At 42.2% G+C, this 11,230-nt stretch overlaps 1 protein-coding gene across 1 annotated transcript; it reads right to left on the reverse strand.

Annotated features, from left to right (window-relative positions):
* Positions 1–1,996: 1,996 nt before the first annotated feature.
* On the reverse strand, positions 1,997–10,186 carry LOC149172403 (uncharacterized). Its single transcript, XM_089426312.1, is given in 4 exon segments — positions 1,997–2,193; positions 7,352–7,471; positions 7,686–9,688; positions 9,690–10,186. Coding segments are annotated over 4 exon segments (2,817 nt in total).
* Positions 10,187–11,230: the final 1,044 nt, after the last annotated feature.

Below are 11,230 nucleotides of genomic sequence, written 5' to 3' on the forward strand. Positions count from 1 at the left end.
GATTCACTGGTCTGGGCTCATGCAGAAACAGGCCGTTACTCTCCAAAGGCCGGATATGGTTTTTTGATGAGTAGAAAAGGGTGGGAACCCCCGGTTTGGTGGGCAAAGCCCCTCTTCAAATTAAAATGTCCTAAAAAAGCCAGATTATTTCTTTGGTGTGCGCTAAAAAATAAAATTCCCACTTGGGACATTCTACAAGCCCGTTTCCAATTGGGGCCAAGCAGATGTCCCCTTTGTAAGGAAGCCTCAGAATCGATTCACCATCTTTTTGTCAGGTGTCCTTTCTCCAGGGCAGTTTGGGAGGAGATTTTCAAACTTCTGAAATTCTCAGGGAGATGGGAAGGGGATACTTTATCTGCTGCTTGGGATTACTGGTGGGATCACTACCCCGATAAAAATTTGAGAAATCTTCCGCCCATTGTTTGTTGGGGTATTTGGATCTCCCGAAATGGATGCATTTTCAACGAGAAGCTCGCCCCTGCACATGTTATTGCTCTTCAAGCATCAGCTATTTATGCTAGTCTCCCTGAACCTGAGGCCTCTACTTCTTCAAACAGGCGGGCAGATTTTAATATCAGAGAGGGCATCCCCTATGCTTTTTTTGACGGAGCTGCCCAAAATAATGTCACTGGGGCCGGAATCATTATACATCTCTCTCCTTCACATTCCTTAAAAGCCTCTGTAGGACTTGGGTCGGGCACAAACAATTTCGCAGAATTATCTGCCTTAAAACTTCTCCTGTGCTGGCTCATCCATAGAAACATCCTCACTGTTCAGATTTTTGGTGACTCGGCAAATGTGATTCATTGGGTCAATGAGAAATTTATATGCAGAAATTATATGCTGTTCCCCCTGCTGGAAGAAGTAAAAAGTTTAAAGTCTCATTTCAATAACTTCTCCATTGCTCATATCTACAGGGAAAATAATGAAGAAGCCGACCGGTATTCTAAAACAGGTCTGCAGCAAGTTCTGGGAGTTTGGAGGATAACGGAGCAATCTCAGGACCTGATCCGTGTGTCGGATCACCCACCTTTTCCTTAGTCTTTTTGTATTCCATACATCTTTGTGATGTTTCGTTTATAGATGATACTGTGTTTTGGACCGACTGTTTGGTTCAAAGTTTCGGCTTTAAGTTTTTTTTTTTTAAACTCATAGTTTTTTTGTATTGGGCTGTTTTCCCGTAAAAAAGGAGGCCCAAGATCTCTAGTGGACGTTTCTGAACTTCTATTTTTGATATGGCCGTTTCAGGCTGAAATCTAGGAGGACTCAAAAAGTCCTTTGGTCAAGAAAGACATGGACAACTATGATAACTCAACAGAGATAAATTTCTCTGTGGAACTTGCAAACAGAGGCTGAATGTTAACGCATTCCTTTTTGTAGCTTTTTTATTACTTCATTAATAGAAAAGCGTGGTATTTTTTCCTTGGAAAAAAAATAATATTAAAAAAATAATATTTAATTAATATTAATTTAATTAATATATATTTTTAAATTTATTATAATTAAATTATTATTATAATTAATATTTAACTCACACTTATACTTAAATATAATTTTAAATTTTTGATGTAAAAATGAGTATCAGATCGAATCACATCCTCACTTATAAAGCATAAGCATTTGGTAAGGTAACCACTATCATATTATAACACTTCCATCGGGATCATGACCCAATCACTTTAACATGCAAAAATGGTATGGGCATACTTTCAAATAATAATACATTGTAAAATGTTTTATCAGAATAAGAACATACACCTACAAACATGGTATCTAGACAGATAGAAAGCGTAACATAGCATAATCTGACTGGTGAGGTTAACTCGAATCTGACTCGTGGGAATTTGACGGATATGGGCATGATCAATTTGCAGATTTCTTGAATATTCAAAAATCTGACGAACATGGGCGATCAAAAAATTGATCACGCCGATGTCCCTGGGATTCCCAAATTTTCCGAGAATCTGCAATCTACTTAAGGAGACGGAGACTTTGTCTATAGAAAATAAGTGAGCATCTGGACTATCTCCCGCATTGTAGGCCTGTGGACCGGCTGTTCTTGTGTGCATAGCAGAGCCACGAAGAATGTGTGCATCGCTTCTCGCATTGGGATGCTGCTGAGCCTCGGATCTATAATCTTCTTTACTTCTTCTCTTTTCCAGTTCGTCATCTTCTTCACCCACCCTGTTATGTTCATTGTTGGCATTATGTTTTCTGGTATGGCTGTATGTTACAGATGTTGTACTTGATGGCAACTCCCGTGGCAAGGCTCTCAGTTTGTTGAAATTTAAGAAGGACGCAGGAAACCAGTTCAGAAGGTGCGTACCCGTAGGTACACCATGCAAGGTCCGCGTCCAGAGACGCAGGCCAGCCGTTCAAGGGGTGCGTCCACCCAGTGCACTCATTTCTAGGCAGAGAAAAGCTCACGTGGGGGTTTCTTGTGCTTTACTCTTGGTATCTAGCTGACGGTATTGTGTTATTATGGTGTTGGCTCGTGGTATTGTTCCATGTTTTGAGGAGGAGCTTGCCTATATAAAGCAAAGGAGATCATTTGGATTTAGGAAGTCTTCGGTTGAATATCTTATGATGTGAGATCTGGTCTAGATCTAAAAGGCGAATCTACTGAAGGACCGAGATCTCTTTGGCGCAAGATCAGATCTATAGATCTGACTGTTTGGGTTACACTTAAAGTCTTGAAATCATTCATACCCGAAGGGACGCAGGTACAGTGAAGGGCAAGTGTGCCGGGACGCAGCGCAGTAGAGATAGACCTGCGCCGGGATGCAGCGCAGCAGAGATAGACCTGCGTGGGGACGCAGGGCAGACCAGGCTCAGGTGCGTCCGGGACGCAGTTCAGTAACTGGATATCTGCGTGGGGACACAGGGCGACCAAGGTTCAGGTGCGTCCTTGAAGCAACAGGACGCGGCGCGATAGTGTCTTTGGGTGCGTCTCTGCAGTAACAGGACGCGGCGCGATAGTGTTTTTGGGTGCGTCCCTGAAGCAACAGGATGCATAGAAGTTGAAGGAACAGTGCGTGGGCACGCAGGGCAGCAGAAGGATACCTGCGGGTGGTCGCAGGAAAACAGAAGGTGATCTGCGTCTATACGCAGGCCACAAAAGGGAAAACTGCGTCCCTGTCTTAAGATGTTCTATTGATTGTATTTCTCTGTTGATAAGGTGTTCTGGGTTAATTATGTTATTGCTGATCTGATAACTGTCGTAGACAGTAACTGTTGTATACTTGTTGATCATTTGATGCTTTATGAAAAGAAGTAGGGGGTTGTAGCTCCCTTCCAGGAGGAGACTGGAAAACGAGAGAGAGTTGTAGCTCTCTGCAGGTTGCAGCCTGCGTACTGGTAAAGGACTGCACCAGTCCAAAATTATTGTAAAAGGAGTTTCTAATTTGAAAGAAGATAGAGACATATTGCAGCAGGTGGTTTTCACCCACATTGGGTTTCCACCTTATATCTTGTGTTCTTTGGTGTGACTATCTGTTTTCTTTGTTCATGCTCATTATTTTATGGTACTGATATGCAAAAATAATTCAAAGTACAAATAAGGAAGATTTGATAAATTGCTAGATAATACTGATTCACCCCCACTCTCAGCACTCAAATGTCCGGGTGAACAGCACTCAAACTCCTCATGAGCTCTGGAGTGGTAAAACTCCTTCGGTAAAGCACTTCAAAATCTTTGGGAGAAAATGCTATATCAAGAATACTGATGAGCAGCTTGGCAAATTTGAACCTAGAGCAGATGAAGGCATTCTTCTTGGTTACTCTCCACATAGCAAAGCATACAAGTGCTACAATAAAAGACTTGGCAGAATTGTTGACAGCATTGATGTGGTGGTTGATGAGAAGGGATACATTCCTAGGCAAATACATCGGGAAGACATCGAAGAAGATGAAGGCTACCCTCAGAGACAGAATGATGAAGAAGAAGAACCTCAAGAAGAACCTCAAGAAGAACCAGAGGAGCAAACAAGAATAGAAGAAAAGACTCCATCTAGATATGTTCAGAAGAACCATCCAGAATCTCAGATTATGGGACAGAAAGACGCAGGTGTACAAACTAGAAGAACAATTGCAGAAGCTTCAAGCTATTTGGCATTACTCTCCTTGACTGAACCACAAAATGTGAAAGAGGCATGCAAAGATGAATGTTGGGTGAAAGCAATGGATGAAGAACTTGAGCAGATCGAAAAGAACAACACTTGGGAGCTGGTTCCTAGACCAAAAGATAAGAACGTTATCGGAACAAAATGGGTCTTCAAAAACAAGATGAATGAAAATGGAGAAGTTATTAGAAACAAAGCCAGACTTGTTTGTAAAGGGTATGCTCAGCAAGAAGGAATAGACTTTGAAGAAACCTTTGCTCCTGTTGCAAGACTTGAGGCCATCCGAATGTTCCTTGCTCTCTCAAGTTTTCAAAACTTCAAAGTATTTCAAATGGACGTGAAATCAACCTTTCTGAATGGAGACTTGGAAGAAGAAGTGTACGTTGAACAGCCAGATGGGTTCATTCTTGGAAATGATCCAAACCTTGTATGCAGATTGAAAAAGGCCCTCTATGGTCTCAAACAAGCTCCAAGGGCTTGGTACTACCGCTTGGACAAATATCTTCATCAACAAGGTTTCTCAAAAGGTTCAGCAGATAGCAATCTTTATATAAAAGTTGAAAATGACAAATTACTAATACTTGTTGTGTATGTAGATGACATTATTTTTGGCAGCAATGAAGAAGCTATGAGTCAAAGCTTTGCCTCGGTCATGCAGAAAGAATTTGAAATGTCCTTACTAGGAGAACTGACATATTTCCTTGGTTTGCAAATCCAACAAAAGGAAGGAGGAATCTTTTTATCTCAAACCAAGTATCTCAAACAGATTTTGAAGAAATATGGCATGGAAGATGCAAAACCAGTATGTACACCCATGGTCAGAGGATGTAGCCTTAGTGCAAATGATGAATCTGCAGCAGTACATCAACCAACCTACAGATCTATGATTGGAAGTTTACTTTATTTGACAGGTACCCGACCGGACATCATGCATGCAGTTGGAATAGTCGGAAGATTTCAGGGAAATCCGAAGGAGACTCATCTTCAGGCAGTTAAGAGAATTTTCAAATATCTTCAAGGGACTCAAAATTATGGCTTATGGTTTCCTAGAGATACAGATCTTACTCTTCATGCTTATACAGATGCAGATTGGGCCGGAAGCGTGGATGACAGAAAAAGCACAAGTGGTGGTGCGTTCTTTATGGGCTCCAGACTGGTATCTTGGTTCAGCAAGAAACAAAGTTCAATTGCCTTGTCTACAGCTGAAGCAGAGTATGTTGCTGCTGCATCTTGTTGCACCCAACTCCTTTGGATGATGCAGACTTTGCAGGATTTTCAAATCACTTGTACTCCACCAATCCCCATCTTATGTGATAATACAAGTGCAATCAGCATCTCAAAGAATCCTGTCATGCATTCAAAAACCAAGCACATACCAATCAAGTACCATTTTCTCCGAGAACAAGTGCTTGAACAGAAAGTCAAGTTGGAGTATGTTCCTTCCAAGGAACAAGTTGCTGATATTCTTACCAAACCATTGCCCAGGGGCACGTTTGAATACCTCAGGCAAACGCTGGGGGTTGTTGATGCATCATCTTGTTGAACCTCTTCTTATTGGTGGTACAGGCTCAGGGGGAGCACATAATGCATTGTTGGCATTATGGAGGATGGTCAGAAGGAGATCTTGGAAATAGCTGCAATATGTCTCTATCTCTTTCATGGTGGATTATGGTTCGTCGCTGCAGATCTGGTTCATATTCAGGGGGAGCATGATCTTAGGGGGAGCATACCCCTTTGCCCTTGATGTCAAAGGGGGAGAATGAAGCTGAAGTTTGTGAGGTTGCCATCAAGTCCAAAGGGGGAGATTGTTGGCATTATGTTTTCTGGTATGGCTGTATGTTACAGATGTTGTACTTGATGGCAACTCCCGTGGCAAGGCTCTCAGTTTGTTGAAATTTAAGAAGGACGCAGGAAACCAGTTCAGAAGGTGCGTACCCACAGGTACACCATGCAAGGCCCGCGTCCAGAGACGCAGGCCAGCCGTTCAGGGGGTGCGTCCACCCAGTGCACTCATTTCTAGGCAGAGAAAAGCTCACGTGGGGGTTTCTTGTGCTTTACTCTTGGTATCTAGCCGACGGTATTGTGTTATTATGGTGTTGGCTCGTGGTATTGTTCCATGTTTTGAGGAGGAGCTTGCCTATATAAAGCAAAGGAGATCATTTGGATTTAGGAAGTCTTCGGTTGAATATCTTATGATGTGAGATCTGGTCTAGATCTAAAAGGCGAATCTACTGAAGGACCGAGATCTCTTTGGCGCAAGATCAGATCTATAGATCTGACTGTTTGGGTTACACTTAAAGTCTTGAAATCATTCATACCCGAAGGGACGCAGGTACAGTGAAGGGCAAGTGTGCCGGGACGCAGCGCAGTAGAGATAGACCTGCGCCGGGACGCAGCGCAGCAGAGATAGACCTGCGTGGGGACGCAGGGCAGACCAGGCTCAGGTGCGTCCGGGACGCAGTTCAGTAACTGGATATCTGCGTGGGGACGCAGGGCGACCAAGGTTCAGGTGCGTCCCTGAAGCAACAGGACGCGGCACGATAGTGTCTTTGGGTGCGTCTCTGCAGTAACAGGACGCGGCGCGATAGTGTTTTTGGGTGCGTCCCTGAAGCAACAGGACGCATAGAAGTTGAAGGAACAGTGCGTGGGCACGCAGGGCAGCAGAAGGATACCTGCGGGTGGTCGCAGGAAAACAGAAGGTGATCTGCGTCTATACGCAGGCCACAGAAGGGAAAACTGCGTCCCTGTCTTAAGATGTTCTGTTGATTGTATTTCTCTGTTGATAAGGTCTTCTGGGTTAATTCTGTTATTGCTGATCTGATAACTGTCGTAGACAGTAACTGTTGTATACTTGTTGATCATTTGATGCTTTATGAAAAGAAGTGGGGGGTTGTAGCTCCCTTCCAGGAGGAGACTGGAAAACGAGAGAGAGTTGTAGCTCTCTGCAGGTTGCAGCCTGCGTACTGGTAAAGGACTGCACCAGTACAAAATTATTGTAAAAGGAGTTTCTAATTTGAAAGAAGATAGAGACATATTGCAGCAGGTGGTTTTCACCCACATTGGGTTTCCACCTTATATCTTGTGTTCTTTGGTGTGACTATCTGTTTTCTTTGTTCATGCTCATTATTTTATGGTACTGATATGCAAAAATAATTCAAAGTACAAATAAGGAAGATTTGATAAATTGCTAGATAATACTGATTCACCCCCCCTCTCAGTATTATTTCCAACAATGCCTTCTTCAAATTCACATTCACCCACCGCCTCCTTACCCGTGATGAGCTCAAGCAAAACCACACCAACGCTGTATACGTCGCTCTTCTCGTCCAATTTCAGAGTGTACAGGTACTCTGTTAATTCAATAATCAACGTTAAGTTGAATGTTAGATTCAAAAACAAATTTAAAATTAAGAATGGCTCGACTTTGTTGAAATGATTTTGTGCGATATCTTTCACACCAGTGACCTGGACAGTAAAACTGTTAGGCGACCTAATGAAATTGTATAGACTACAATAAAAATAAATTAGTTCTAAAATGAGAAAAAGATTGATACAACAATTTACCAGGAGCTATGTAGCCAAAGGATCCTGGTATTGAGGTCATGCATTCGGAGGTACCAGAATGATGCAAGAACTTGGCCAAGCCAAAATCTGCAACATGTGCTTCAAAGTTGGAGTCCAGAAGAATGTTGCTGGATTTGACGTCGCGATGAATGATACTCGGCTGACAATCGTGGTGAAGATAGCACAATCCCTCGGCAGCCTCCACTGCTATTTTGTACCTGTTATCCCAATCCAGATGCCGTCCATTGTTTCCATGAAGCAGCTCTGCTAGGCTTCCATTAGGCATGTATTCATACACCAGAAGATTGGCGTCATGGTTGGAGCAAAATGCCAGCAATCTAACTATGTGACGATGGCGGATTTTTCCCAAAGTCCTGATTTCTGCAGAGAAACCATAATCGTTCGCACATCCATTGAAGGTGCCAATACTTGTAAGCTTCTTGACTGCAATTTGTTCACCATCAGGCATGATCCCTCTATACACAATTCCCGCTCCTCCTTTGCCGATTGTGTTCTCCTCTTTTATGCATTTCAAGACGTCCTCGGTCCCAAAGTTGACTTTCTGAAAGGTCGTCATCTGCAAGGACCTGCCCTCGCCGTCCTTCCCAATGGTTTTTGCCTTATTTACGGCCGTCAGACATGCCAAGGCCAGCGAGCAGAAGATGACGAGTCCAAACGCTAAGAGAGCTAAAAGAAGTCCAACTTTGGTGTGTCTCGACCCACAAGAGCGTAATTGAGCTCCGCATAAATATGGATTCCCACTTACATTGACAAAATAAAACAGACTACTGTCTGGAACGACGCCTGAAAAGTTGTTGTTTGAGAAGTCTGCGTATATCTTTTTTCCAAATTCTCTTGGAATGCTCTCGTTCAACTGATTTCCGGATACGTTCAGACGGTTGAGATTTTTCATCCTGCTGATTTCCACTGGGATTGGACCTCTGAACTCATTCTGGCTAAGATCAATGGATTCAAGTAAAGCACAGTTGCTAATCTCCTTAGGAATGATACCATTAAACCTGTTTTCGCTGAAATCGATCGTAGAAATATTCATCAGTCGGCCAATCTCTGGTGGAACATTACCCGTTAATCGATTTCCATGGATGAGAAGCTTCCGCAAGGCAGATAATTTACCTATGGAAGAAGGAAGAGAACCGCTCAAACGATTATTGGAAATATCAAGCCGCAATAGCATGGAGGATACAGCATTAATTTGCTCCGATATGCTCCCACTCAGATAATTGTTCTGCAGTTGGATCAGAGTCAGCATGGGTAAGTACAGTAAGCCTGCAGGGATCGAACCATTCAAATAATTTTTCTGCATGAGGACCATATGAAGAGAATTACATTTTCCCAAAGAATCAGGAATAGGGCCGAAGAATAAATTATTTTCTATAGTCAATATCTCCAGCCTTCCACCCTTACAAAGACTATGAGGGATGGAGCCGGTCAGTTTGTTCTTAGAAATATCCATTTCCACAAGCTTTCCACTCATGCCCAGTTGCTGAGGCACCTGGCCTGTGAAATTGTTCCCCCAAAGGTTCAAATCCTCCAAATATGGCAAATCACCAATGAAAGGTGGAATCTCGCCATGTAGTATGTTCGAGGACAGATACAGCTCTTTTAACTCTTTTAGCTCCGAGAGTTCCATGGGTATTTGTCCAGAGAGAGAGTTATTGGACAGATCCATGCATCTTAAGCTCGTAAGATTACCCAGTTCGGGGTGAATACGGCCAGTGATGCTATTATCATATAAATACATTGCAGCTAGATTTTTCAGACCACCAAGCTGAGCAGGAAGAGCACCAGTAAGACCACAACCAGACATATCGAGTTCCACAAGCTTGCTCAAATTTCCTATCTCCACAGGAATATCTCCATCGAATACATTGTAATAGCCTAAATAAAGTTTTTTCAAGTTCACAAGATTGCCAAGCTCTCTTGGTATTCTTCCATTTAAACTATTTCCATACAATGAAAGATATTCTAAATTCGTTAAATTACTCACAAGGAATGCTTCCCGAAAAGAAATTTCCTCCCAGCTCAAGATGGTTGAGCTTCGCTAGATAGCTCACATCAAGTGGCAATGCCCCTGACAAATTGTTGTAAAAGACATCAAGGACCTTTAGGTTCTTCAACTTTGATATGTTGGAGGGGAGGCTTCCAGTGAGAAAGTTGTTGGAAATGTTGAGGAAACGGAGGGCTTGCAGATTTGTGACCTCAGTAGGAAATGGTCCGGAAATACTCATGTAGGAGAGATGTAGAGCCACTACTTGGCCAACATGGTCACATTGGACGCCAGTCCACGAGCAATAGGTGGTGTGATTGGAGACACTCCAGGTATCTAACAGACGACTAGAATCGGCCATTCCTTCTTTCATTGAAATCAGCACTCTGGCATCTCGATGGAATGATGAATCGGTGATCATAGCAGATGATGGGTATAGAAACAAGGAAATGAGGAAAAAGGAGATGTCAATGGCGAGTTTATGCTTCCTCATCTCGTAATGAATGAATCAATGTTGACAACTCCCTGATTGTCGCAGTGGAACAGAATTCTCAGAACTACAATTATGGAAGTACTCTCATTAACCACACAGACCGACTACTCCAAGCGGCCGATGGTTGCAAAAATATGTTGGGTATAATATGAAGCAGGGCACTTAATATAAACAATCCCAGAGTACTGTACTTTTCCACGCAACCAGAAATGGGAATGTGCGCAAAGTAAAAAAATTCACAACAGTATTCCACTTTTAGTCTTTTTGTGAACAGTAGATAGTCGGTGGATATTTAAAATGTCTAAATTATAAATTTTATTAACAAAAAATATCTCCTTATTAACTCATCCTCTGCTTAAATTCTTTCCTGTCATTACCACTGAGACGCTCATTAACTCATTATCTGGTTAAATGGTTTAATTTTGCGTTGATCGCAAACACAAAAACTCGTGCCACCTGGTTTCTCGGAGAGCGTTTCAGCTACGGTTTCATCAGGAAATATTTTTTAACGAAATTTGCGATTACATTTTGACGAGAGTATAGTCCATGCGGAGGCCTGCCACTTCGAACATTCCCTCTGAGTCATAAGGAAATTTCGCATATACAGAGCAATGCAAATAGAAATTTTCCAGATACATAGCCATATGCCGAAAATTTAGATAAAGTTTCAAGCGTAGATTGTTAAAATATGGTTTAAAGTTGCGTGGCAAAATGGGCGCACGACTTGTAACGCGGAAACATGAAAGCCACTATGGTTTGAAGTTGCTAAGCACGACTTACAACGCGGAAAGGAGATATGGTAGCAAAATGTGCGTACGACTTACAACGCGGTAAGAATGAAAGACATGAATTTCCAAATTTTCCCTATGATGCTTGACATTAAGCAACTCTATTTCTGGTCGTTCTCCAAAATAGTAGGAGAATTTTAAATAACATCCGAATTGTATTTTTAAGGGCTCACTTTCAACATTAGTTTATTTTTAACCATGTTTAATAATTAAGAAATATGTAATATTGCAAAAAGATAGTTAAAAATGTAAGCAT

The sequence above is a fragment of the Pinus tabuliformis genome, chromosome 4_2 (assembly GCF_031772625.1).
Source record: "Pinus tabuliformis cultivar Carrire ecotype Pingquan chromosome 4_2, CPIR1, whole genome shotgun sequence".
Classification (NCBI taxonomy): domain Eukaryota; kingdom Viridiplantae; phylum Streptophyta; class Pinopsida; order Pinales; family Pinaceae; genus Pinus; species Pinus tabuliformis.